Here is a 26040-nt window from a genome sequence, read left to right as displayed (position 1 = left end):
ATGACGATAGTTATCAGGCCTATTGCACCGTCTGCTGCCATAAGACAATGGGCTGTTGCTGTGTAGCAATGCAGTACCGCGTCTGCCAGCACCCAGGAGACATACGGTGACAGTGAGCTGAGTGGGCTCCATGCTTGCTGTGGTAGGGCGTCTGCACAGGTAACTCAGGAAAAAAGGCACGAAATGATTGTCTGCTGTTGCTTTCACGGGAGTGAGGGCCTGATGACATGTACCCAGAACGACCCACGACAATGTTTTACCCCATTAGGCATTGGGATCTCAACCCAGAATTCCAATGGGCGGCGGAGACTGTGGGAACTGTGGGATAGCTACCCACAGTGCAACGCTCCAGAAGTCGACGCTAGCCACAGTACTATGGAAGCAGTCCACTGAGATAATGCACTTAGAGCATTTTGTGTGGGGACACACACAATCGACTATATAAAAACGATTTCTAAAAAACCGACTTCTATAAATTCGGCCCAATTTCATAGTGTAGACATACCCTGAGACTCCCTTCTGATAACAAAAATTACTACATGACCCCAAGATGGTGGGACTGAAGCCTGAACCCACCTGAGCCCTGCCGCCACAGGTGGGGGAGTCATAGCAGAAGCCCAAGGTCTTCAGTCTCAGATGGGGGGCCTGTAATCTGAGTCCCACCACCCAGCACTGTAGCCCTTGGACTACGGCCCTGGGCAGTGGGGCTCGGGCTTCGGCTACGACTTCGGGCTGTGGGGCTTGGGCTTCCGCTTCAGCCCTAGCGAGTCTAAGCCAGCCCTGGTGACCCAACAAAAACAGGGTTGTGACCCACTTTGGGGTTCCGACCCCGTTTGAGAACCACTGTTCTAAGATAAAAATCAAGTAAAACCTTAAACCCTTCCTCCCTCATTCACTTTTAGACATCATAAAAACACCCAGAACATCCTTTAAAAAACCTTTTGCAGATCAGCTTTGACCCACATTTATGTAATCACCTATTGTTTGTGTTTTAAATACAACCTGTTGGTCTTCTGTCCATGTATATTATTTGAGACTGACAGGATCACTTTTTTCCCTTTCCAAATTCAACTTCCCTACCCAATACAATCATGAATGGACCATGTTTAAAACGTAAGAAAAATATATACCAGGACAAAGAAATCATTTATCCAGTCTGGTATCTTGCTGTTGAATCCTGCCAATGCAAAATGCAAGATGAAGATGCTCAGATTTTCAAAAATAGGACCCTGAAGTTAAGCTCATAAATCCATAATTAGACACCAAAATGAGTGATCTGATTTTCAAGAGTGCTGAATATTCAGCATCTCTAACTGACATTAAGGTTATAATTTATACACAATTCCCTCTTTTTCCTGTATTATCTCCTTGCCTTCCATGCTTTTTTGATTATGATTTTGATTTGATTATGATAAAAAAGGAAATGTGAGACTAATGAACTCCTCCAAAACACCTAATGATATGACAGCCTGATTCAGTAGTCATTAAAAATATAGGTTTCAGAGTAACAGCCGTGTTAGTCTGTATAGCCATGTACAACACACACTTTGCTTCTCTACAAAAGAAAAAGGACACTAAACTTTCTAAACTACTACATGCCACAAGGGGCCACAGCAATGGTTCCCTCAACCCACCCAGCAATATTGTTAACCTATCCAACTATACTCTCAGCCCAGCAGAAGCAGCTGTCCTATCTCGGGGCCTCTCCTTCTGCCCCTCCACCCCCACAAACGTGAAACAGTTCTGTGGTGACCTAGAATCCTATTTTCGACGTCTCCAACTCAAGAAATATTTCCAACATACCTCTGAACAACATACTAATCCACAGAAACCTCCCTACCAACACTACAAAAAGAAGGATTCTAGGTGGACTCCTCCTGAAGGTCAAAACAGCAGACTGGACTTCTACATAGAGTGCTTCCGCCAACATGCACGGGCTGAAATTGTGGAAAAGCAGCATCACTTGCCCCATAACCTCAGCCGTGCAGAACACAATGCCATCCACAGCCTCAGAAACAACTCTGACATCATAATCAAAAAGGCTGACAAAGGAGGTGCTGTCGTCATCATGAATAGGTCGGAATATGAACAACAGGCTGCTCGGCAGCTCTCCAACACCACTTTCTACAAGCCATTACCCTCTGATCCCACTGAGAGTTACCAAAAGAAACTACAGCATTTACTCAAGAAACTCCCTGAAAAAGCACAAGATCAAATCCGCACAGACACACCCCTGGAACCCCGACCTGGGATATTCTATCTACTACCCAAGATCCATAAACCTGGAAATCCTGGGCGCCCCATCATCTCAGGCATTGGCACACTGACAGCAGGATTGTTTGGCTATGTAGACTCCCTCCTCAGGCCCTACACTACCAGCACTCCCAGCTACCTTCGAGACACCACTGACTTCCTGAGGAAACTACAATCCATCGGTGATCTTCCTGATAACACCATTCTGGCCACTATGGATGTAGAAGCTCTCTACACCAACATTCCACACAAAGATGGACTACAAGCTGTCAAGAACACTATCCCTGATAATGTCACGGCTAACCTGATGGCTGAACTTTGTGACTTTGTCCTTACCCATAACTATTTTACATTTGGGGACAATGTATACCTTCAGATCAGCGGCACTGCTATGGGTACCCGCATGGCCTCACAGTATGCCAACATTTTTATGGCTCACTTAGAACAACGCTTCCTCAGCTCTCGTCCCCTAATGCCCCTACTCTACTTGCGCTATATTGATGACATCTGCATCATCTGGACCCATGGAAAAGAAGCCCTTGAGGAATTCCACCATGATTTCAACAATTTCCATCCCACCATCAACCTCAGCCTGGTCCAGTCCACACAAGAGATCCACTTCCTGGACACTACAGTGCTAATAAACAATGGTCACATAAACACCACCCTATATCGGAAACCTACTGACCGCTATTCCTACCTACATGCCTCCAGCTTTCACCCTGACCACACCACACGATCCATCATCTACAGCCAAGTTCTGTGATACAACCACATTTGCTCCAACCCCTCAGAGAGAGACAAACACCTGCAAGATCTCTATCAAGCATTCTTACAACTACAATACCCATCTGCGGAAGTGAAGAAACAGATTGATAGAGCTAGAAGAGTTCCCAGAAGTCACCTACTACAGGACAGGCCTAACAAAGAAAATAACAGAATGCCACTAGCCGTCGCCTTCAGCCCCCAACTAAAACCCCTCCAACGCATTATTAAGGATCTACAACCTATCCTGAAGGATGACCCAACACACTCACAAATCTTGGGAGACAGGCCAGTCCTTGCCTACAGACAGCCCCCCAACCTGAAGCAAATACTCACCAGCAACCACATACCACACAACAGAACCACTAACCCAGGAACCTATCCTTGCAACAAAGCCCGTTGCCAACTGTGCCCACATATCTATTCAGGGGACACCATCACAGGGCCTAATCACATCAGCCACACTATCAGAGGCTCGTTCACCTGCACATCCACCAATGTGATATATGCCATCATGTGCCAGCAATGCCCCTCTGCCATGTACATTGGTCAAACTGGACAGTCTCTACGTAAAAGAATAAATGGACACAAATCAGATGTCAAGAATTATAACATTCATAAACCAGTCGGAGAACACTTCAATCTCTCTGGTCACGCGATTACAGACATGAAAGTTGCGATATTACAACAAAAAAACTTCAAATCCAGACTCCAGCGAGAAACTGTTGAATTGGAATTCATTTGCAAATTGGATACAATTAACTTAGGCTTGAATAGAGACTGGGAGTGGCTAAGTCATTATGCAAGGTAACCTATTTCCCCTTGTTTTTTCCTACTCCCCCTCAGATGTTCTTGTTAAACCCTGGATTTGTGCTGGAAATGGCCCACCTTGATTATCATACAAATTGTAAGGAGAGTGGTCACTTTAGATAAGCTATTACCAGCAGGAGAGTGAGGTGGGGGGAGGTATTTTTTCATGCTTTGTGTGTATAAAAAGATCTTCTACACTTTCCACAGTATGCATCCGATGAAGTGAGCTGTAGCTCACGAAAGCTTATGTTCAAATAAATTGGCTAATCTCTAAGGTGCCACAAGTACTCCTTTTCTTTTTATTAAAAATATAACCATCTGAACTGTTAAACAATTATTGGTGTTTTATCACAGCAGCTTCACTTCAAATGAGGCATTATTCTGGATACTTCCTATACTGCAGATAGAAAAGGAAAAAAGACAAAGAAAAGGAGGAAGTACAATACAGACTAAATAAAGAGGAACATGAGAAAAACAAAGACTACGAAGATCAAACTAAGGACAGGTCTACAGTACCACTTATGTTGATATAACTTATGTTGCTCAGGGATTTGAAGAAGCCACCCAGTGAGCAATGCAAATTACAGCAACCTAAGCACGGTCCACACAAGCACTATGTCGGTGCTTGCCTGCAGACATAGCTTCCATCTCCTATGGAGGTTGAGTAATTATGCCGACGGGAGAAATCTCTCCTTTTGGCATAGAGCATCTTCACCAGACGCGCTGCAGCTGCGCTAATATAGCACTTCTAGTGTAGACTAGTGCTAAGTAAAGCAACATAGAATCAAAGAAATGAATCAGGAATTAAGGAAGAACTGAGAAGCGTAATAAGGAGACAACTGAAAGTAAAAAACTGAGGAAAAAAGAGCTGGAAAAATAATACCTGAAGGAGAAACAGGACAGGGACAGAACCTGATGTAGACTGCTGGTTGAGACACATTTTATATTTCAATGTATTTAAAAAGGAGTACTGCCAATTGAGTACCTGCATATTTTTTATAATGAAAGTGGTGGGAGGGCACTACATTTCAAAATGAGAAACCCTAATACCACCAAAATATTTTCTGGTGCAACAATGGAAGCTACATCCGCTTTTATAAAATCCTGGGGAAATATGGTACATATAAAAAACATGAACTTCTCCAGTAATTTACTTGTGTTCGAGGCCAAATACACCCTTTTTGTATAAAAAGGGTCAGCAGGAGATCAAGGAAACAGTGCACTGTTGATAAATGAGAAATGTCTTGTTACATATCCTGAAGTCACAATCATACTATTTAAACAATGTCTATGTACTTAGTGATCCTCATCATCTGTGCCCATTATGTATTTTTGTGAAAACCTAGGCTTTGTCTGCCTTTGACCCACTGTATTTCTTAAGGGACTTGAAACTCCTCATATCTTCCAGATGTAATTAAAAATTAGGCCTGAATTCACAATATGTACACGTGTATACAAAACAAATTGGATTTAAGGTAAGTACCATTTTAATAAGCAGTAGCAAGATGGACCAGCTGATGAGCCGATGTAAGAACATATTGCTCAACTGCCTTTTGGGCCTACTTGAATTCAGATTAGAAATGACAGTGTATTACACAAAGCTGTCAGAGCAATTAGAAAGCTAGTAACTGAGAAGTTGCAAATTAATTCCCTAACGGTGATATACTGAGTTGCTGTATTTGCATCACTACACCGATTGAACTACACCACTCATTTAAAAAGCTTGTTGGAGGGAAGAATGAAAGAGCAAGCAAGAGCAGAAGTCAGTCATTTCAGCTCCCTTATTTTGACTTGATTTTTAAGCTTCCATTGAAACATCGGATTTTCTATAGGGTGAAGTAGGCTATAATATCTAGCAAGTTGCGCACTGACCAATATGTGAGAGAAACAAGTCTTTCCTGACCCCTGTAACACCCTACAACTCAAATACAAGTGTCAACAATACAGCAATGACACAGGGCTATGCTCAGGGTTGTGTCACAGGAGACCACACACCTTTCAACCTCTAATTGAGAAGAGAGGAAATAGGGAGTCTTAACTCTAAGTGTCCAAATAGTCTCAAATTCAGGTTTCAGAACTGTACATCACCACCTATCTGGTCCTTCAAAGATCACAATTCACTCCTCCAACCAGAACAGGGAAATCAGTACCTGACAGATCTAACGTAAGAGATTAAAAAATCTGGAAAATAATCTTCACACTCGGAAGTACCTATCTTAAAAGGAGCATTTAACCAAAATGAATTGCCACAAAACCTCCTTTGCAAACAAAGTTGGAGGCCCAGATTTCAACCCCAAATGTAACTGTTGGAAAGAGAGAGAAAAGAAAAATGAAATTCAGGGTTATGTTCCATCAACCACATTTCAGCCACTTCCAGTACTGCCAATCTCAAGTGTTCGAACAACATGAGTTAGGACCTTCCCCCCAGCAAAAAAAAAAAAAAAAAAAAATCACAAGACTTAATCATGAGCTTTCTGAAAAATAATAAATTTGGGATTTGTCTTCTGATTTTTGAGCCTTTAAGCTAAACTTGGTCACATCTTCCAGCTTTTCTCCACATCTATGGGGACTAGAAACTTACTTTTAAAAAAAAAAAAAAAATCATAGAATTGAAGCACTGGAAGGGACCTTAAGAGGTCTTCTAGTCCAGTCCCCTGCACTCATGGCAAGACTAAGTATTATCTAGACCATCCATGACTATCCTTGTCTAACCTGCTCTTAAATATATCCAATGAGAGATTCCACAACCTCCCTAGGCAATTATTCCAGAGATTACTAGACTGGCAGTCAAGAAGTTTTTGTCCAACCTAAACTGCCCTTGCTGCAATTTAAGCCATTGCTTCTTATCTTATCCTCAGAGGTTAAAGAAAAAAATTTCTCCCTCCTCCTTGTAGCAACCTTTTATGTACCTGAAAACTGGTTTTATCATGTCCCCCCTCAATCTTCTCCAGACTAAACAAACCCAATGTTTTCATTCTCTAGACTTTTAATAATTTTTGTTGCTTTTCTCTGGACTCTCTCCAATTTGTCCACATTTCTTGAAACGTGGTGCCCAGAACTGGACACGATACTCCAGGTGAGGCCTAATCAGCACAGAGTGGAAGAATTACTTCTTGTGTCTTGCTTACTACACTCCTGCTAATTCTGAGATGTATGATGTTCACTTTTTTTTGGAAGTGTTACACTGTTGACTCATTTAGCTTGTGATCCACTATGACCCCCAGATCCCTTTCCACAAAACTCCTTCCTAGGCAGTCATTTCCCATTTTGTATGTGTGCAACGGATTGTTCCTTCCTAAGTGGAGTACTTTGCATTTGTCCTTATCGAATTTCATCCTATTTATTTCAGACCCTTTCTCCAGCTTGTCAGATCTTTTTGAATTATAATCCTATCCTCCAAAGCACTTGCAACTCCTCCCATCTTGGTATCATCTGCAAACTTTATAAGTGTACTCTCTATGCCATTATCTAAATCATTGGTGAAGATATGATATTGAACAGAACCAGACCCAGAACTGATCCCTGCGGGATCTCATTTGATCAGCTTGACTGTGAACCACAGTCACTTCCAGCTTGACTGTGAACCACTGATAACTACTCTCTAGGAACATTTTTCCAACCAGTTATGCATCAACCTTATAGTAGCTCCAGCTAGATTGTATTTCCCTAGTTTGTTTATGAGAGTCAAGATTCTCATGTAATGCCATCTTCAGGAGCTGGGCCTCAAGAAAAATACAGTAAATACTGCAAGATTCTCAGTAAAATCATGAGACTTGACAATACTGCTCTTCTTCCTGTTCTGGTCCACCTATGACCTGTGTATTTGGGATCAGTCTTGTTGGATAAAGGCTTATTTACAGTGCATTAGTAAGCGACAACTGGGGTGTAAATTCCAGTGTGCACCATCTTTTTGCACGCTAATTGTCTGTGTGAACCCTGTTAAACCCTGTGAACACTAGAAGTTCTTTAGTGAGTGCTGATATAGTCTCACATAAATAGTTAGTACACTACACACTGGCGTGCACTACAATTTACACCTTAGCTTGTGCATACTAATGCACCGTGTAGACAAGCCCTAAATGATTAAAAAAAAGATTCCACAGCTTCTCAGATTTTTAGATTTTGTCCTCACGTAGTTCTATATCCTTGCTATTAATTAGATTAAACCAGATTTCCACTGAGACTGGAACAGTAGTGCCTGCTTCTATTCTGTCAAGTGCCTCCCAAGCCTCCTTCAATTGCTTCTGTAAGGGCTTGTCTACATGGGGACAGCCAGGAAAATTAAGACAAATTAACCAGAGGTGTGACATGAAAGCACATTAGTTAAAGTACACTAAACCTCTGTGGGCACACTCATTCAGAAGTAGTGTGACCTTAGTTCACTGTAGCTGAAGGAGGATAAAGCTCCAATGAAAAACACCTGTTCTTCAGTAAGTGTTCTTGGAGATGCAATGCAGATTTGTTTTCCACTCAGGTGTGAGGACACCTAGTGTACCAACAGCCAGAAACACTTCCTCTCCCCTCCCCCTCCCCCCCCCCACACACAGAGCAAAACCCAGTAGGGTGGCATTGATGCCCTACACCTCCTTGTAACACCTCCCAAGGCTATATAAGGGCAGTGCTTCCCCAGCACCTCTCATTTCTTTCACACCAAAGAGGATGTTCAATACTCCGAGGAAGGGACAGAGCGTGTGTCATGGAATACACATCTACATTCCCACCTTAAAACAACAACAGTTACTGAACAAATAAGTAACCATTTTTTCTTCTTCAAACAGTTGCAGATGTGTATTTTCAAGTGGCTCCAAAGCATTACCACTTGAAGGTGGATTCAGAGTCTAAACAAGAACTGCAATATTGCTATATCAGAGTTCACATCATATCTGGAAGTGGCAGTAACTGCATAATGTCAAGTAACACTATGCACTGAGGACCACATAGCTTTGGTGAAGCCAAGAGCTCAAACAGCAGATCCATAAGCGCCACCAATACAGTGAGGTCCCAAGAGGAGTGTCTTTAATAAATGGATAGAAGTGTGTGACTCCCTTGAGAAACCTAGCCACCGTAGGACTGGAGAATACCAAGCCCTCTTGTGCTGAGGAATGGAGAGCAGAGATTGCAGCAAGGTGCACCCTCAGAGAACTCAATAAAATGCCAGAGCATTTCAAGTGTAAAAGATGCTCTTGCTTTGTATCCCATGAGAAGTGGGCCAAACGGAGAACCTCTCTCACTTGGCCAGGTAAGTATACCATTGTTAATTGCTTTCTGGTGTTGAGTACAATCTTTTGAACTACAAAGAAACAAGCCCACTCCTCCTAATCTAACCATTCATAAGCCATGCTGTGAGGTGGATTCTGCACAAATCTGGATGTAGCATTCGACTGTGTTACTGCGATGATAGCTCTGGGAGGAGGAGCAGAGGGAGAGGAAGCTGAACAGAGACTGAGGAGGTCTGAAAAAACAGTACTGTCTTGGCCAGACCAATCAGGATGAATCTGATATGGTCTTGCCTCAACTTGTGAACAACCTGTGGGATCTGATGGATTGGGGATAACGTACATTAGAACCTGGATTCAGTCCAACATAAAGGCACTGGGAGGGTCACAATCCAGGCTCACTCACCAAGAACAAAAGTGGTGACGTTTCTTGTTTTCTTCTGTAACAAACAAATCAACTTTAGAGATGTTCCACAGGAGAAAAAAGCAGCAAGTCACAGCCCACGTGATGGGCAATATTTGAAGCCCATGGAGTGCTGCTTAACCTACAGTGGTGGGCAGCACAAAACTAACTATGAACTCTAAACCGAATATAATAAACTAACACTACACTACAACGCCTATCTGCTGCTAATTTATACTACTAAGGTCTGAGCCACAAACTATGATGCAGAAGAAAAGCCATGAGGAGAAAACCAACACAGGGAATTCTGATTCAGGCTGCAGGTGGTAAGAAGGAGCTGTAGGGAGAGGGGTCAGGGCAGTGCCAACCTTATATAGCTTTGAGAGGAGCCACAAGGACTATAGGGCATGCATGCCACCCCAACAGATCCTGTTACAAGAAAAATGTCTCCAGCTCTCTGTGCACTAGGCAATCATACACTTGAGTGGAATACACATCTGCAACCACTCAAAGAACTACTAAAATAAATTTACTTCTGAATAAGACCTGAATAATAAGGTCTACACTACAGGTTAGGTCGACCTAACTCCATACACTACAACATTGATCCTACTGACGTAAGTCGCCCCCTAAGCCAATCTAATAACGCCACCTCCGCAAGAGGCATAGCTCTTAGATCAATGTAGTTAGGGTGATACAGTATCTTTGTAGACATTGCATTACCTCCATTGCCTGTTGGCTGTCAGCCCCTGGCAGCGGGGGGAGCCTCCAGCTATGAGCCCTGCGCATGACTCACAGCTCAGGCTGTCAGCCCCCAGCAGCAGGGAGGGCCTCCAGCTGCAAGTCCCGCACAGGGCTCACAGCAGCCTACAATACCCCACACAGTTAAGTTGATCAAGATAAAATATACATTTTACATAAAGTCCTTCTCAACCTCAACGCAAATCTCAACATATGATACTTGGATGCAAATGGAGAAGTACAATACTCTCAAGAGTTCCACTGAATATCACTGAGAACCTGAGGCATCAGTCCTCCTAAACCACCATGAAGCTGAATGTGATAGTGGAAGAATTTTTACATTTCCACATTGTGCTTTTGACCAAGATGATGTTACTTTTCTCTCAACTAGGTTTAAAGAGTGTTCTGAACACCACACTGCAGTTTAGAACAATTGCACATGATCATGATTAGCACTCATCTTTTTCATTTTATGTTTGTCATCTGAAAAAGTGGCAAAGACTTCCTTGTCCTCATCTCTGCATTTGTGGATGGCATCTTCAGTAAGCTAGTTATAAGAATTACTTCCATCACATCTGTTCATGTATGTAAAGCACTTTGGATCCTCAGAAGTAGATATCTTGTAGACTCTAGCAGAAGAGAAAGTATTTACTTGCTTTTTTTTAAATCTGATAAGTAATGAAGGAAGGACACAAGATCTATCCCCTTGGAAAATGAATCAGGACTTAGAATATATTTATTCATTTCATTTTTTATTTTGATAGATATTGCCACTTAAGTCAATGGCAACACTCCTTAACTACATGATATCAATGAGTATCATGTACAGATATACATTTGATAGATATGAGTGGTGAAGCATGCTCATAGTGAGTGATCTTATTGAAGTTTCTGTATACAAATTCATTTTCATACCTTTAAAAAGTTCTCTCTCCATCTCAAACAAAATAGTCATGAAACAAGTGATTTCTCTGCTTAGAATATGAGGATGTGACAAGTAATCAGACTTTAATAGAATAAAAAAAAAAAAAAAACTCATGGGAGGATATTAATGAGTCTTTGTGATATTTCCCTATTTGTTGCCAAGGGATTTCTGCAGAGTGAGTTGTAGTATGAAAGAATATCCATATGATTTCAATTAACTGTATATGACAGATGACAACTACTGTCTCTTGTGAAGTAGGGCAATTATGTTCTTGATTAATGCTCAAAAAATTATAGTTAGAGAGAGTATTTCACTATTTTTAACAAAGGAAAAAGTTAGACTTCAGTATGATGGGATCCATAAAACCCTTCCTTTCTCAGCCCAGCAATACAGTAAAACTACAAATAATTAGCCTTGTTGCAAGCCCACTCTTTACAAAGGCTTCCCTTGGATAGGTTTCTTTCTCCCAGGCATTTCTGCTGGGTATACTGACTGTCCCCTGAGATTTGGCGAAGTCCAAAACACACAGGTAAAGTTTCTGTATCTCTAGGAGAGACTGTCAACTCCTTCTACAGCCTCAATTTATGAGGGGAAAGCAGCTTATAGAGTGTCACTCAAAGCCCTACTATGGGGGTATTTCATGCCTAGTAGCTTTGGGTAAACACTTTTAGCTCAAGAAAGAGGGGAGCACCAACCCATCTACATACTTGAATGCTCCAGTTTCAAGTCCTAAACAGAATGAGCAACCTGGGTTCCCTCCTAACTATGAGCTGCCACTGTGGACCCACTTAATCTCTCAGTGGTGGTTTCTTTCAGCCCATAGATTTGTTTTGCAGTCCAATCACTGAAATGGATTAGCATAGCCATGGAGACTCGCATGCTCAGTCTTAAAGGGTCAGATATCTCATTACTGCCACTAAGTGTAATTGTGGCTTAAATCCATGACAGCAGGGTTAAACCAAGTTCTGTAGAGTTCAGAGATAAGAGTATGAAAAGACTGCATGGTGCTGAAAGCAACTATGCAGAAGATTGTGTATCTAAAAGTTAAGGTGACAAAGCAATATGGAAGTTGTCTAGGCCATTTGAAGGAAGACAGGCGAAATAGGGTATCTGGATAATCTTTTGGTGAGACAGACAATCTCCTTCCTCATCCCCTTTTTTGAGTCACCTAAGGATTCCCCTCCATTTTCGTCTCTAACAATGCCACTCTTCAACCTCATCATTGCAGCCAACTTGCTTTCAATCAAGGTAAATTGGAAAGTATATGTAATCACCACTGATTTTAAACATCTACAAGATTATAATTAAGTGATTAGATATTCCCTCCCACCTCCTAAAATCTTTAACAGCCTTCATTTCAAACCCAAACATAGCCTAGGAAAACCCCCACATTTCAGTAAGGAATGGGATATGAGAAAGGAACAGGAAACGAATAGTGAATGACAAATTTGTATTTTATAGGCTTAATAGTCTCTATAATCCTCAAGCTGTAATGATGTTCCACAATTCCACTGACACGTTATATAACTTTATCACTGTTTTGAAAACAGAATTAGCTGCTGAGTCATTCACTACCAGAGAAAATCTTATCATGTGAATGATCTATCAGTATTTCATTTTGCCTCTTACCGTAAAATGTTAATCAAGAAAATGCATGAGGCACTGCTGTTTAAATTAACTAGATCCAATTATGAACAAAGTGTTTATCTAAACAAAAGAAAATGTTTAAATCCATATTGATAAGTGAAAAGTGTTGAGTCAATCAAAACATAAACTTAACACCAAATCACAAATTTTTAGCCATGTTCTTACATCACACTACCTGTAAAGGTTGTCCAATTAAATATAAGCCTCAATTGTGAGAAATATAGACTTACTTCACAGGGGATGGACATGTCCAAAGCTAAAAATATTAACTTTTGTAAATGCCATTTTAGTATCACCAGTAACATGTTCTCCTATTCCCCATGAATCCCAATGTCGGCTTATTACAATTATTGTTAAGTACAACACCAGACGTTTATCAGAAACGCTGTGTCCAGGTAGTATTTCCTCTTGCAGAATTACCTTATAATGGAAATTGCTAAATCCAGATAAAACAGCCTCAAAATATAGCATAGATTCTACTACTGGAGAATGCTGATATAAAACCACAGAACCACCATCTTTTCTGGTTTAGTCTAATTCAGTGTTTTTCAAAGGTCGGGTCGCGACGCAGTACTAGGTCATGGCATGTCAGGCACTGGGTCGCTGTGGTCAGCACTAATCCTTACCTGTTTCGACACCATGCTGCGCCCGCAAGTGGCCAGCAGCGGGTCCAGCAGGGGGGCCCACAGGGCTCTGCACGCTGCCCCCACCCCGAGCACTGGCTCTGCACTCCCAATAGCCAGGAACCAGCCAATGGGAACTGGGGGGGGGGGGGCGCGGCGGCGCCTGCGAGTGAGGGTCGTGCGCCTCCGCCTAGGAGCTGGACCTGCTGCTGGCCACTTCCGGGGCGCAGCGTGGTCCGTGGTGCCAGGACAGGTGGGAAGGCTGCCTCTGCACCCCCACTGTGCCGCTGACTAGGAGCCGCCGGAGATAAGTCCGTGCCACAACCCCACGCCCCAATCCCTTGCCCCAGCCCTGAGCCCCCCCCCAAACCTGGAACTCCTTCCTGCACCCCAAGCCCCTCATCCCCAGCCTCACCCCAGAGCCTGCACCCCCAGCCCAGAGCCCTGACCCCCTCATTCCCAGCCCCACCCTGCAGCCCTCACTCCTGCACCCCAACCTTCTGCCCCAGCCCTGAGCCCCTCCCACACCCAAACCTCTCATTCCCAGCTCCGTTGGGTCACGGGCATCAAGAATTTTCTTCAACTGGTCCCCAGAAAAAGAGTGAAAACCACTGGTCTAATTTACTCAGATTCCACTGAGTAAACCCAAAGGTCCTTCACCCATCTACTTGGCCCAAATTAAGTTTTTGGTCTGTACATGCCAGAGGTGCCCTCATCACTAACTCCCACCCATCACAACCTCTCTCTTCTTATGCTTATACAGTGAAGAGATTTTTCAAATTAAAGAAAGAACATGAAGGAGAATTAAGGAGGATCATTTTGCCAACTAGAAAAGGGTGCCCACTCTTTTCTTCCCTTCATCCAGTCACTAGGCACCCTCCTCTTCCCCTTTCAGAATGAAAATAAAGGAGGACCCTTTTCAGAAAAGGAAGAGCTGGGAGAAAACAGCACTGAAACCCATCACTTCCTTGGTTTTTGTTTCAAACCCCACACCCTACCTTGCACCCTTCTCTTTCTCCAAGTCATAGAAAACTACCCATGGTCCCTTCTGATCTTGGTATCTAGTCTGACCTCTCGTATAACAAAAGCCATAGAACTCCCCCTCAACTTCCCTAATAGATTCCCCCCACTCCCCTTCTACACTCTCCTCCCCCTAGATTTTCCCCTCTTCAGTTTTTTGTGCTTGCATATTTCATTTTCTTTTCTCTTGTCCCACCACACCTCTCATTTTTTTTAAAAAAGAAAATATATTCTTACCAGAGTCACTGATAAATTCATAACCCTTCCAAGTTGATCAACATAGTAGACATTATCCTGGTACCAAGAATCAAGGTGTAGGTAATTATACATGCCAAAGGCACGCATGTGGTCCAGGGTATACTGATCATCTCGAAGTTTCACTTCTGCTACAGCTGAAAAATAAAGCCAGAAAGACTTATTTTACTTCTATTTTAACAACTAGAAAATACAGTTAAACATAATTCCTCCCATCCTCAGTCTCCTTAAGCCAGTCTGCATGCAAAAAACTTTAAAACCCTTAAGCTTTCAGCACAAATTTGAAAGGCAAACCACCCAACTACAAGGTCAAAAGGCTAATAGTGTAATATCATAGAATATCAGGGTTGGAAGGGACCTCAGGAGGTCATCTAGTCCAACCCCCTTCTCAAAGCAGGACCAATCCCCAACTAAATCATCCCAGCCAGGGCTTTGTCAAGCCTGACCTTAAAAACTTCTAAGGAAGGAGATTCCACCATCTCCTTAGGTAATGCATTCCAGTGCTTCACCACCCTCCTAGGGAAAAAGTTTTTCCTAATATCCAATCTAAATCTCCCCCACTGCAACTTGAGACCATTACTCCTTGTTCTGTCATCTACTACCACTGAGAACAGTCTAGATGCTCTTTGGAACCCCCTTTCAGGTAGTTGAAAGCAGCTATCGAATCCACCCTCATTCTTCTCTTCTGCAGACTAAACAATCCCAGTTCCCTCAGTCTCTCCTCATAAGTCATGTGTTCCAGTCCCCTAATCATTTTTGTTGCTCTCTGCTGGACGCTTTCCAGTTTTTCCACATCCTTTCTTTCCACATCCTTCTTGTAGCGTGGGGCCCAAAACTGGACACAGCACTCCAGATAAGGCCTCACCAATGTCGAATAGAGGGGAACAATCACGTCCCTCAATCTGCTGGCAATGCCCCTACTTATACATCCCAAAATGCCATTGGCCTTCTTGGCAACAACGGCACACTGTTGACTCATATCCAGCTTCTCGTCCACTGTAACTCCTAGGTCCTTTTCTGCAGAACTGCTGCCTTGCCATTCGGCCCCTAGTCTGTAGCGGTGCATGGGATTCTTCCGTCCTAAGTGCAGGACTCTGCACATGTCCTTGTTGAACCTCATCAGATTTCTTTTGGACCAATCCTCTAATTTGTCTAGGTCCCTCTGTATCCTACCCTCCAGCATATCATCACTACCATTTGTGACTTGGCTCTACACTGTCCCTCCCTCACACATGCTGAGGAAATCACCATGAAACTTCAGCAGATGAAGCACATAGGCAGCCGGTGAGAACATCAGTTGTGATAAACTCACTCCAAATCCATTCAAGAGCATACAGGTTTCTGAAAGAAGTACACCACCATAATAAGGAAAGAAAAAAGTGTCTATTCTACCTCCATCACAATTGCAAAACCACAGCCAGCAGGGTTATTCCGCCTGGCAATCTGGACTTCATAATCCAGCCACTGGGTCAAATCACCAGCCACTAAAAGGCAGAAAACTCTGAACCAGAGTTGACCGCATTAGCCACCATGCCACTATTTGATGGTATATGGCCTCAACACACTCACTGAAGCTGAAGGAGTCTACTGAACCTCCCTCTTGGCTAATAAATATCAAACTATTCACGGCTAATGGAAGTTACCAACACCTCCTTCAGAGAAGCAAATCTACCACTCACCTTGAAAAATACTATCATCCATCCAATCCTCAAAACAAACAAACAAAAAAAACCTACCAGAACTCCTCAGTCCTTAAGATCTCTCAGCATTTTTTTCCCTGGGTAGTTTAGCAGGGCCACTGCTCTGGATGAGGTGTTTTAATCTGCCCACTCCTACAAAAGTCATTGATAAAGTAGCAACAAAGAATCACACATCACCATATGACATTAGGTTTCAGACCAGGGCACAGTCTATACCGAGAAAGTTAATGGAAAAAAATCCTGTCATATTCTTATATAAAACCTTTATAAAATGACTATGTAAGCATGCCTTTTCATAGCTGTTGATACTTGCAACTTAACAATAGCAACCCCACGGCAGCCCAAATCATGTGGCTTTGCAGAATTGTACAATAGATTTCAGCTTCTCTGCAGTGAACAAGAAGTTAGTGTCCCATTCCACAAGCTTTCAGAGGATTTTCTTAAAGTATCAAAAATGGAGAGAGAAAAAAAACATACCAGCGATGATTGGAATCAGTAAGCCTTTATTTTTTGTTCATATTAATTAAGTGCTAACTATTGTAAAATATTCAAAGATAAATTAAAGAGAGCTAGTTCCAAATGGCACTCTAGAAGCGTTTGTGAAATGAAGCTTTATCAAAGAGATGTTATCCTGACCTAATGAGTTTTTAAAAACTGGATATGTTTAGTGAGGGGGAAAAAAAAGACTGAAGGAGGACATGATAAGTCTTCAGACATGTTAAGGTTGGTTATAAAGAGAACAGTGATTAATAGTTCTCCATGTGCACTGAAGATAGCACAAGAGGTAACCTGCAGCAAGGGAGATGTAGTTTAGGAAAAACTTTCTAACTACAAGGGTAGTTAAGCACCTGAATAAGCTTTCCAGGGAGGTTGTGGAATCCCAGTCACTGGAGATTTTCATGAATAGGGTAGACAAACACCTGTCAGAGATGGTCTAGGTATATTTGGTCCTTCCTAAGTGTGGGGATGGTCTGGATGACCTCTCAAGGATCCTTCCAGCCCTATATGGCTATGATCCCCAAAATGAAAGACCAGAGAACAGGGTGAGTATATTGTAATTATTTAAAAACTAACAGGAAAGATCGTCCAAGACAATTCTTTCAGTGGAACCAAAGAATTGGAACATCTGCTCCATGTACTGATATATTAACAAAACTAATCTTTTTGGCATAGTACAATTCCTATACTGAAGCATTTTCACCTAGAAAGCAATAGATATTGTCTCACTTGATAACAAGCTTTTCAAACACAACAATGGGAGCTGCGGAGCCAGTGCAGCACGCAAAGCCACCTAGCCATGCCTCCACCCAGGAGCAGCAGGGACATGTTGCCGCTTCCAGGGAGCCACGCAGAGCCAGGTAGGGAGCCTGCCTGCCCCACACCAACCGGACTATAACCCAGACTTTTAATGAAGATCAGAAATGCTGGTTTATAGAGCTTTCCGGTTGGTAAAGTACTGGATAACACAGCTTTTACTGTAATACAAAAGAAATTTCATCCTTGAAAAAAGTGTATTATTCTCTTGATTAAAATATTAGCGTTTCCACAACACTTTAAATTCCAGAAACATATAAATCAATTTATAAAGAATAGTTTAGGTATTAAAATGAAACAAAAAAACCATGGCAGAAAAGGTCCAGCTATTTAAATGGCCAACTTTTACATTTTTGGGAAGTATTGTTTACAAAGAGGTTTAGAATGGACACTAATGGAAGTGGCAAGGGAAGTATGAAGAAGAGTAGGTGTGAACAGAATGGGGAGGTAGAGCTTAACAGTGATTCATTTTAATTTGTATAGACTAACAGGTTAGTAGTAAACCATTTTTGGGTCCCTTTTATTGCACATTCACTCAGCTATGAAAGAAATTATACAAGAAATTAAACAATATATTTCAGTCCTATTGCGTAAGTTTACCGTGGAATGGATTATAAATCACAATTTACAATAAAAATGTCCTAATCAACTTCTATAACATAGCAGCCTATCAAATTAGCATAAACAGGCTTTCTCCCCCACAAATTACATTTATTTTCCATAGATTAAATACCAATACCATTTTTGCAAGTATAACTGAACAATAAAGCAAGATAGAACATAAAGCTTTTCTCTTCAGACTTACTGCCAGAACACAAAGGACTACTAGGAAAGCTGCAGTAACCCATAGAGACGTAATTATTAATTCACTTCAGTGCATTGCTTAAAATGTGTGGTAATTCACATTCTGCTTGTGCACAGTTTCCCAGCACTTAAAACTTATTCTAAATCAAGTTTCATCAAAGTTATCAATTGCACTTATCCTGCTGAGGAGCCATTGCAAGTATGAACTTTCACATTAAAAATGAGGGAAAGACCATCCTTTGAACAGAAGCACCTCTGTAAAACAAGCATCATGTGGTTGGCTGCTTCTCTCACACACACAGCCCAATTTTATTTCTGCGGGATGGGCAGGATGGAAGAAAGGCACACTGGATTAGCAATCGTTCAGCATGTTAGCACCTAGATAGGGGAATATGAACAACAAGATAAATACCATTAACATTTTGCTTCTGTTAGTCTATCTTGAAAAGGGAGTCTCTGCATAGGGTTGCTCCTTGGGGGGAGGGAACCATATGTTTAACACAGTGAGGGCCTGATCCTTGTTGGACCCTTTGGGCACTACTGTGATACAAATATCAAACTACTACTTATACTGCTGGATGTCTCTGGCATTTGATCATGTTGGCCATCAATACCCCTGTTGTGTCTCAGAGAGAAAGCAGGGATGAACAGAACACTCAGATGGCTCCATCCGTTCCTTTCAGACTGAATCCACAGGGTTGAAGAGCAACTATTCTTCTACGTCTAGAACTTTCACTTGTGGAGTCCTACAAGGCTCAACCCTCTCCTACTCTATTCAACAACTACAAGAAGCTGAAGGGGGAGATTTTGAAATAGCATAAGCAGAAAAGCCAGCAGTACATAGACAACACCCAGCTCTACATTTTGCTAACATCAAATGCTAACAGCATTAACTCCTACTATCTTGATGCTTAAGAGCACCCATATGAGGCTTAGAAGGATTAGATTTTTATCGGTAAATGTCAATTTTACCACACACAAACCAACAAAAAATATTTCCATTGATAATTAAAATTTACAGCTATGCAAAGAAAAATAATTCTTGACAGACTGCAGGATACTTTGTAAATTTTCACATGATGTTGACAATTTGTGCTTTAACAGTTTTAAAGCTTTAACTTTTTGAAACTCAGCATTTACTGTCAGTAAATTGTCTGACCTCTCCCCATATTTTCCCACATCTGTGAAAATTTGAATTGAAAAAAAATGCTTAAAACCCATAATATTGTACAACTGAAAAATTAAAATCAATAAAAATAGAAAAATGCTTAAAAACAGATATCCACCAAAACTACATGAAAAAATTGAATTCTGCCAATCCTATCAACAGTTGACTAAAACTAAACTGCTGCAGGATGGAGGCTGCATGATGGGGGAAAAGAAGAATTGCAAAGAATTCCCCATATCTATGTTACCCTCCTCCATCATAGTAATTTGCCATTCAGTCATCATGGGTCTTTTTGGACTCCTTGTTACTTTTACATACTAATAGTCAAATTAGACAAATAGTCATGGCTGCTAAAATCTCTAAAACACAACTGGGCAGAAGTCTGTGCCTCATACAACAAGATTTAGATTTGGCCATAGCAGTTCACACATTCACAATTTGACTATTGCAATGCATCATGCCTAGGAATAAAGCCACCAATTCTGAAAAAGGTCCACTTGGCTCTAAATTCAGTAATCTGCCTGTTCATCAACAGTGTGCACTATGAACATTCTGCTCTCTGCACTGCTTCCCTCTAGAATAACGTCATTAAATTCAAGATTTTAGTCTCAACATCCAAAGCACTCCATGGAACTCTCCCCACCCCCATGCTCCCTTTATGCAACTACAACTTCTATGAAGCTATGCTATATCAACAAGGGTGAGACTCATGAGAATGGGGGACAGAGCTCTTGCAGCACACAAAAAGATAATATATAGATCTGGAATGACCAATTACTCAAGATACTGGATGGTTTGGACATGTGCTTCAGTGAATGGACTAATCTGTTTAATTTCCCTCCTGAAATAATTTCAGAAAGCACTGAACACTTGAAACTACTTTATATAAAATCTATTAATGGGATCCAGGTATTGTATGAAATTGAGATGTTATTAAACAAGTCCCAAGTGTGGGACTTAAGGTCTCATGTTGTACTTTTTTTAAAATGTCCAAATTAATGGTTATATTAAATAACTGAAATAAGATGCTGGTAAACTACTCCTGGGAGAATATTGCACCACTCCACACATGCAGAATTCATGTCCTCTGCAGATATTTTTTCCTCCATAGAAAATACATTCTGTCAAAGAGGCACTGCAGTTATGCCTTTCACCCGCCAGGGTCTGCTGTGGCACCAGAACTGAGGGCAGCTGGCTCACTGACCAGCAACGGATAGAGAGGAGAGTATGCATTCTTCACAGCACCCTGCCTGCGGAACCAAGCGACGAGGCACAGGATATGGACAGAGCATGGCACATAAGGCTGCTGGGAGTCACAGATGGAGGTTCAGAAGGGCTAGTGGGGGGACAGACTGGGGCAGAGGCTGAATGAATGGGAGTGCAGGGACACATGGGGACAGGGCAGATGTCCCTGACTGAATGGGAGAGACTAAGGGTCAGGCCAGGGTCTGCATGGGGGAGGTCAACTCCCTAACACCCCCCAACACACACATCCCCCCCCCCCCAAAAACCCTGTTCCATACTTCTCCCACCCACACCCAGCAACATTCCTGGTTCACTCCCAGGATCCTTCCCAGCAATTACTTCCCCCTCCCTCAGCTTCTCCATTAACCCAGACTCTCCCAAGCCTTTGCACTTCTTCTGAGAGGTGCAGGAAATCCATTTCTGTATTGTAGTTTAAATGAATTGTTACTCATAGTTCTATATTAATATGCCTAATAAAGAATCTATTTGTCAAAAAACCTTTGCTCTATCTTTTTGGTTGTCTGTATTGTTAGATGTACTTGCTGAGAGATATTTTGAAATAAATTACCAAAATAATTGAAACTGGCATGATTATATTGTGTTATTTTGACAAATATGCAGAATTTGTAATTTTTGGCACAGAATTCCCCCAGGTATAGCAATAATCTGAAGGATACTTATACCAAAAAGTTTTGCTTAAGAAACTCTTCAGCCCTAAGTAAATAAAATGAAGCAGGTTCTACAAATAAAAGAAGCCTGTGCACAAGTGCCATCTGCTGTCATTTTACCAAATGCTTAGGTAGTGTTTATGGGAGAAGGGCCTAAACGATGAGGAAGTTTAGCCCTTTCCTTCTACAGTCCAGAAGGCTCAAGTTTTCCTGGCAGTCCTAAGAGAGATGAAGAGGAAAGCAAAAGAACTGAGGGCAAAAAATAAAAAGGGAGCCAAGAGATTAAAGGAGGTAAATCAGGAGCAGAGGTTAGGCTAAAAGAAAATGACTGAGAATTTAAGCCAGATCAGTCAGAAAAGAAATGTTGTTTCTCTACAAAAAAAAAAAAAAACTAATTCTGAAGAACAGGAACGCTTCAGGAAACACAGTGTTTGAGTCACTGGTTCAAATCCATCCAGGAAAAAAAAAAACCCACAAATAATACTTTTTGTAAAACCTGGGATTTTTTCAGTAAAAATTGGTTTAAACTGAAAGCAAAGGGGCTTAAATGTGAGGAAGCGCCTCCAGGACACTCAAACCAGCATCTTCATCAGCCCTAGTACTGTAGTGTGTTTTTGTTTGCCTTTTAAGAAGTGTGTCAAGAACTTTCAGAAGGAAAGAGGCCTCCTTACCCACCTTTGAAAGTTTTGGTATTTGTTTTTTGGGTTTTTTTAATTGATACTAACTATTTTTCTGTAGTGATAGGGCATTGTCCCACAAGTGATTTTTTTAATATGAAATCTGATAAAGGTCTGTCACCATAAGCATTGTCCAATGAACCAGCAGCAGCAAAGTAACTGTCTCACAAGCTTTTCTAGATGTTTTATTGTCTTCAATACATTCTAGGTTGAAAAACTACTAGTAAACATTTTTAAAACGGTTTATTAACTTGTGTTAATTTTGGACACAAAGTGCTTACTATGCTCCCACATATTGTTATTCTTTGCTTTGCAATGCCACCCTGTGGATGAAACCTAATACTTCATGTATGCTTATCGAAATACTGCACTGGAAAAAGGTCATATCAATTCTCAGCTTGTGTCAATCCGCGTAGCTCTCATTTGTTGTCCAAAGATATCAGTTGTATAAGCAGTATACGCCGACTTCTTTGCTTCCGCGCAGGAAAATGACTTGACAGGGAAGCCACAAAAAAGCAGTCATGCAACTCTGCCCAGCAGTATGTTTTGGGTGCCCAGAGCAGCTGACAGAGAGGTAAATCACTGTGGGGCAGGACTGAGGAAAACCTGGCTGGTGGCTCCTACCCTGTGCTGGGCTCAGCTGCTAGTCCCAGCTGAGTTGGGGAGGACGGGACTTTCTCAGACAGCATACAGGGCCAGGTCAGACCCACCCCCAGATTTCTCCCCAGGCTTCAGGAAGTTCTGCAAACTCCCACCCACCACCACCCCATTTCTTGCACCCATCACTCCTCAGTCGCAGGGGGAGGGATCACTGTACAGGGAGCTGCTTCCCCATCCACCTAACTACGTGCATCCAGACCCTTTTGCCAAGCCTCACCCCACTCCCCCCGCACCCAGAACCTCTTCTGCCAAGCCTCATTTCCCCTGCACCTGGAACACCCCAACGAGTCCCCTGCACCCAGATCCCCACTCCCCCAGCATCTGGGCCCCGCACCAAACTCCCCACACCCAGACCTCCCTGCCGAGCTCTATTCCCCCCCACACACCCAGACTCCCCCAGCTGAGCCCTAACCACTTTTACCTGGACCCTCCCTGCAGAATCCCATTACCATTGCACCCAGAACCCCTCAACAAGCCCCTATGTATCCAGATCCCCCCTGCACCCACCACTGAGCTGCCCACATCCAGATTGCCCCACTCAGAACCCTCTCAACTCACACCTGTATCCCTCTACACTTGGATTCTGCTGGGTTGAGCCTCCCTGCCCACACCTGGTGCACCTGGCATAGAGGGACAGGGGGTATTTCTGCGGCAGGCCCAGTCCTTGCGCTGTGCCACGGTCGGGTACAGCCTCAGCGCTGAGTCCGTGTCCTGCGGGCGGAGCTGCAGAGTGATCTCCCACCTCTGCAGAGCCAGTGGCCTGTGCTCCCCGGTGCCATACTGGAGTCTCCAATTTTATTTGACAAATAAAATCTGCAGAATTTTAAAATATTGTGTGCATAATTTTTTTTTGGCACATAATTTTTCATTTTTTTTGGTGCAGAATACCCTCAGGAGTAATTTTTCCGAGATGACACCATTTTAATCATCAAGAAAATGTCAAATGCATGTTTTTAATTAGGTGACACTTTCATCCATGTTCAGAAATTTCTGGAGAAAAAAAGTGTCTCATGACGTTTACCTCCATTTATTTATACTTCTAAAAAGATTAGCAAGTACTTTTTTAATGTGCAAATTATACAGTCAAAATGAAATGGTTTTCTTTTGCACCCATATTGGACACAGGAGCATCATATTTAAGTCAGCGTGTGGACACTTTTGTTTAGGATGAAATTTTAATGCTGGGAGTCTGCCTCAGGCTGCCCTTTTAAAAAAAAAAAAATTCAGCCATGTCTGAGAGGGAGACTAGTAAAAATACATTGTTGTACACATTAAAACATTCCGGAGACCTTTTCTGAACAGCTCTAGTGCTCCTACGCTTTGGAGCAGGGATTTAAAATTTGGCATCATAGAAGTTAATGCCTTTTGAAGTCCCTGTGGAAATTCACCTACATTTGGTTAAGTTAAAAGCCTTTGTAAAAATCAGTTTACACATGCTCAGTAAAGATTTCCTATATTTTAGCAATTCAGTTCACTAAGATCCCATCCACACTGAACATGTTCCAGTCTGGGACTGAGCACCTGAATGGAGGAGAGCAGGGAGCCTGTCTCTTCTGTATTCTTAATGCCCCCTTGTTGTGCTCAATCAAAGTGGAGAAGGGAACTGCCCGATTCGAATGCAGAGGGAACAAGAGTGGAACCTGAGTTGTGGATAGGACTGGAGTGTGGCAGGGAGTGGGAGAAGGAAACCAGCACCGGATCACTGACATGAAGCCAGATGTGGAGACTGGAACTGGAAGCTGGGGGTCGGATTGGAATGAGGAGTTGGGAGACTGAACAAGTGAAGTGGAAGGAGAGAAGACTGAGATCAGATGAAGAGCCATGGGCAGGGATTGGGAGTAGGATGAGAAGCCCCAGGAGTAGAGACTGGGACTAGTCAGGTGAAGAGAATGGGACTCAGATGAGGAGCCTGAGGTGGGGGAGAGACAGAACTAGGATAGAACAGACTGTGCTCACTAGAACCTGGAATGGAATCCAAGATTTGAGTCTCACCATTCCTCTCATGACAGAAAATATATGTGAAACTAACTGGCCAAGTGTCCCATCCCACCTCTAGTGCTGGTCCACACAGAGAATGGCAACCTACTAATGCTATTAGTTACTCCATTAGCTCAAATAGCAGAGGTCTAAGCAGTGGATCTGAAGGATCCAACCCTGCTCATGAGCCATGTGAGTGTCAACATAATGTGACGGAATTTGTCCTTGCAGTTTACTTTAACTAGCTTGCAATTTACACACAAAAAATGATAAAAAGAACATTAGGGAGTCCTGTGGAAAAGATTGTATGTGACCATCAGAATGCATACACAAAAGGAGGCCAAATTAAAGTTGCACAGGCAACCTTAATTCTGGCTTTTCCTACTTTGAGTGCTTAGTTTTACAACCTTAATAACAGTCTTAACAGTTTTTGTGTGCTCATGGTACACCTGAAGTCTTACATTCATGTGCTTATACAATAGATTTCTCTTATCAAACTCAATTGTAAAAGAAAAGCCCTGATGAAGTCAAACAGTACTAACATAACTGTTTATCAATAACTTCATAGCAATGTAAACTGATACTGCATTATAAGTGTCTAATGAAAAGTGGACAAGAATACTCCGATGGAACAGACTCTACCAAATAAGTTACCCCAATGTTCGGTCTGTACAGTCAACCAACACATATATAATACATAAGAGCAAGAATTCCAGATCAGACAACTGGTCTATTTAGGCCACACTCCTGCTTCTGATTCTGGACAACACAGGTTCTAATGTACTCTCATGAATAAAGTTCCACAGAACAGTGTTTGAGGTTCTTTTACTGATCTTATTACTGCCATCATCTAAGAAGTGCTGCCAGAATAGAATACTGCAAACATCTCTGCATGCGTCTTCAAGAACCCTTAACTATTGCAATACTCTTAGGTTGCTCCAATACAGCACACTGAACTCCATGACTATACCTCATGACTTCAACAGGACTCCACACGTGCACAGGATCTATCCTTATGGTTCCTAGTGCAAGATCAAGTCCTCAGACTACAACTTCTTCAGGACAGGGTCTCTGTCTTTCTACGGTACATAACCTAGCATATTTTGGTTATTACCATACTAAAAAATAATAAACTATACAAGGACTTAGATTTCAGCTACTACAAAACC

At 42.2% G+C, this 26040-nt stretch overlaps 1 protein-coding gene across 1 annotated transcript in view; it reads right to left on the bottom strand.

Moving 5' to 3' along the window:
* The window catches only part of NUDCD1 (NudC domain containing 1), a 149316-nt gene that overhangs the window by 120952 nt on the left and 2324 nt on the right, over window positions 1–26040 (bottom strand). Inside the window, exon 2 of the mRNA XM_084619573.1 lies at window positions 14641–14795. Within this exon, the coding sequence (XP_084475699.1) occupies window positions 14641–14795 (155 nt within the window). The remainder of the gene's footprint in view (window positions 1–14640; window positions 14796–26040) is intronic.

Source organism: Lepidochelys olivacea, assembly GCF_965140295.1.
Source record: "Lepidochelys olivacea isolate rLepOli2 genome assembly, chromosome: 2".
Classification (NCBI taxonomy): domain Eukaryota; kingdom Metazoa; phylum Chordata; order Testudines; family Cheloniidae; genus Lepidochelys; species Lepidochelys olivacea.
This window is presented reverse-complemented; position numbering and strand designations above follow the sequence as displayed.